The 3,427-nt window shown below is 51.9% G+C and overlaps 1 protein-coding gene across 1 annotated transcript in view; it reads left to right on the top strand.

The window, feature by feature from the left end:
* Positions 1-755: 755 nt before the first annotated feature.
* plxna1b (plexin A1b) overlaps positions 756-3,427 on the top strand; it is a 20,431-nt gene continuing 17,759 nt past the window's right edge. Inside the window, 1 exon segment of the mRNA XM_042090204.1 lies at positions 756-1,008. Within this exon segment, the coding sequence (XP_041946138.1) occupies positions 756-1,008 (253 nt within the window).

Genomic DNA, 3,427 nt, shown 5'->3' with positions numbered 1-3,427 from the left:
AGTGCACAGACCTGGGTCAACTCTGCCTGGGTCAACTCTGCCTGGGTCAACTCCGCCTGGGTCAACCACAGCCGTCGCGAGTGGAGCCCATAACCAGAGGCGCCTCTGTCTTACTCAGCCTACTATGGCTGTCAGTTCAACCTCAGCTGTTGCTGTTGCTGCCACAGCCTGATTGAAGTGTTGTGACTGCCCGGAGAATAAAAAAAGAGTCATTAATGCGCGAGGCCGGCGACAGGAGCGGCAGCAGATGCCGAGGCGATATGAGGCGCGAGCTCCCGACGTTTTTTTTTCCCCTCTCTTTCTCTGAGGCCCGGCGCTGAAGAGCTCTAGATGGGCTTGTTTGTTACCATTAGCAGTCTTTAGTGCGCCGCGTGACGCCGATAAGCGCGCTGATTATGAGTGGATAATAGAAATAGGTGAAGTGCGCTACGTGACCTACATTGTGCGTGCTTATCTATCCGTCTCGTGGGTTGTCTGATAGGGTTTTTCATACTATTATTCTCCTCCTCTACGAGTGTGTCTGTGTGCGTGTGTGTGTCTGCCTATTTTCGCCCAGAGATTGCTGCGTGTTAGCGCATAGCTTTGTTTGAATGCGTGCATCTTTGTGAATTAATCTTTGTGTGTGTTTGTGAGTGTGTGTGTAGCGCGTAGATGCATGAGAAAAACCAACAGAGAGGTCATGCGTATGTTCCTAAGCATATGTGACTAATCAGACTCCTTTGGTGTGTGTGTGTGTGTGTGTGTGCTTGCCGACCATGTGTGTGTGTGTGCAGGTGCGTGTCGGCGGCTTCAGCTACTCTCCAGGTACGCTGCAGATCTACTCGGACAGCCTGCTCACGCTACCAGCCATCATCGGCATCGGGGGCGGCGGAGGACTCCTGCTGCTGGTCATCATCGTCGTGCTCATCGCCTACAAGCGCAAGTCCCGTGACGCCGACCGCACCCTCAAACGCTTGCAGCTGCAGATGGACAATCTGGAGTCCCGCGTTGCACTGGAGTGCAAAGAGGGTGAGACCTGCACTCTTCGTCTGTCTGTCTGTCTGTCTGTCTGTGTCTGGACACCACATGGCCCTTGAGTGCAAAGAGGATGAGGCCTGAGCTCCACACAGCCTCACTGTCTCATAGTCCATCAGTTGATTCATCATTCTTTCTATCTATCTGTCTGTCTCTGCAGTTCTGTCTGTCTGTCTATCTGTCTGTCTGTCTGTCTATCTGTATGCCTGTCTATCTGTCTGCCTCTGCACTTCTGTCTGTCTATCTGTTGTCTCAGGACTTCTCTGTGGTTTTGTGTTTGCAAAAAGGATGAGGCCTCATCTCACTGTCTCACAGTCCATCTGTCGATTCATTCATCACTCCCTCTATCTAGCCATTCATCTTTGTTTATTTGTCCATGTTGCTTGGTGATGTGTTTGTTTGCTCTGTCTGTGGGCCACTCTGCGGTTGCGTGTTTGTTTGTTTGTCTACTATATCTCTGTGTCCAGCTGGTCGGTGTGTGTTTGTCAACAGTTTCTCTCTGTCCGGCCGGTCCACCTGTCTTCCTGTTGGCACCTGTGTAAATAGAGGAGTCGCCCATCTGCATGGCCTCAGGGGCGAGGGCAACGGGCTCGAGAGGGCAACGTGATGGCACGTTGAAATGACCCACTCCTCCAGTATTACTGGTCAGAGGGGTAGAGGGCGTGGAGGCATGAGGAGGACAGTGGACAGGGGCACCGAAAAACCAGGAGGCCATCGTCTCTCGTCACCCCAGACCCCGGGGCAGTGACCTTGTCCGTCCCACACCGCCACCCACAATCTGTTCCATACACACTCTGATGGATGGTAGAGAGAGAGAGAGAGAGAGAGAGAGAGAGAGAGAGAGAGAGAGAGAGAGAGAGAGAGAGAGAGAGAGAGAGAGAGAGAGAGAGAGAGAGAGAGAGAGGGGAAATGGAAGGGGTGAGGGATCAAACAGTGAGATGGATGGAGTAGGGTGAAGGGCAGGAGAGGCCAGGGAGATAAGACAGACCACAGGCAGCTAAGATGCAGTGAGGCTGCAGTGGGCACACTGCTTAAACCCCCTCTCTCACGCACACACACACACACACACACTCTCTCTCTCTCTCTCTCCTTCTCTGTCTCTCTCTCTCTCTCTCAAACACTCTCTCTCACACTTGCTCTCTCTCCTTCTCTGTCCCTCTTTCTTGCTCACACACACACACACACACATGTCTATCTCACACACACACACAGAAAACATTCTCTCTCTCTCTCACACACTCTCTCTCTCTCTCTCTCTCTCTCTCTCTCTCTCTCTCTCTCTCTCTCTCTCTCTACTACAGAAGACACACACACACACACACACACACCTACACAGTCAGATTGCCAGTGCAGTTCTTATTAGATGAGCATTGGGAGGAGAGTGTGAGTTGAAAAGTGTGATCCCTGTGGTGTGCTTTTAACAAACACACACATGTGCAGCCTTCCCCACAGAGGTGGAGGTGGAGAGGGGGATCACAGGGGGAGAACTCTTCTCTCTAACGCTGCCTCTAGCAGAGAAGGGGGAAACACTGTCTCTTCAATTGTGCTTCAAACACCTGCATTTCACCTGAAAAGCCTTTCATTTAAAAAAAACGATTTACCTTTTTTTACACTTTTCATTGATCACATAACTTTTGTTTCTTTAGCAGTGTTTGTTTACTCTCTGGTAGCTTTTTATTTATCCATTACTCTCTCCCTTCATCTTTTTACACATGATAATACATAAACACATGCATATACAGTACACGCATACACACGCACACACACACACACACACACACACACGCGGCATCCTCTCCCCTCTCGCGCTCTTTCTCATTGAGTTGCCAGTGTTGTCTCTCTCTGGGCGCCAGGCGCTCTTTGTAGACAGACAGGTGAGCTCCCACAATCCACCTCTCCCCTCCCCTCCGCTCCTGTCCAGACGGGTGTGTCTGAGGGTTGACAGGTCTGTCCAGTACCCTGACCCCAGGCGCCTTCTCGTCGCCCATCGGGAGGACAGCCAGCCGCCCGCTCAGTGGCCTGTCAGCGGCCATCAAACGCCCGCGCTGAGTCACCCCGACCTCCCCCACCCGCACGCACACACGTCCATTTCCATCTCGGCCAGTGGAGCTTTTTTTTCGAGTGAGAGAGGCTTGGCAGCCGCTGGCTAGCAGTCGGGGCTAATGCACAATGAAAGGAGAGCTGAGAGCTCGTGGCTTAAAAAAAAGCTTATGCAGCCCCAGTGGGACAGTCTCTGTTGCCCCTACACACGTCTCTCAGTCTCAGGCTTTCCACTTTCATCTCTCTATTTATTTATTTCTCTCTCTCTCTATCTATCTCTCTCTCTTTCCCTCTCTCTCTCTCTGTCTTTGGGGCAGCCATGGCCTACTGGTTAGCGCTTCTGACTTGTAACCGGAGGGTTGCCGGTTCGAAC

This window comes from Alosa sapidissima, chromosome 4 (genome assembly GCF_018492685.1).
Source record: "Alosa sapidissima isolate fAloSap1 chromosome 4, fAloSap1.pri, whole genome shotgun sequence".
NCBI lineage: Eukaryota > Metazoa > Chordata > Actinopteri > Clupeiformes > Clupeidae > Alosa > Alosa sapidissima.
This window is presented reverse-complemented; position numbering and strand designations above follow the sequence as displayed.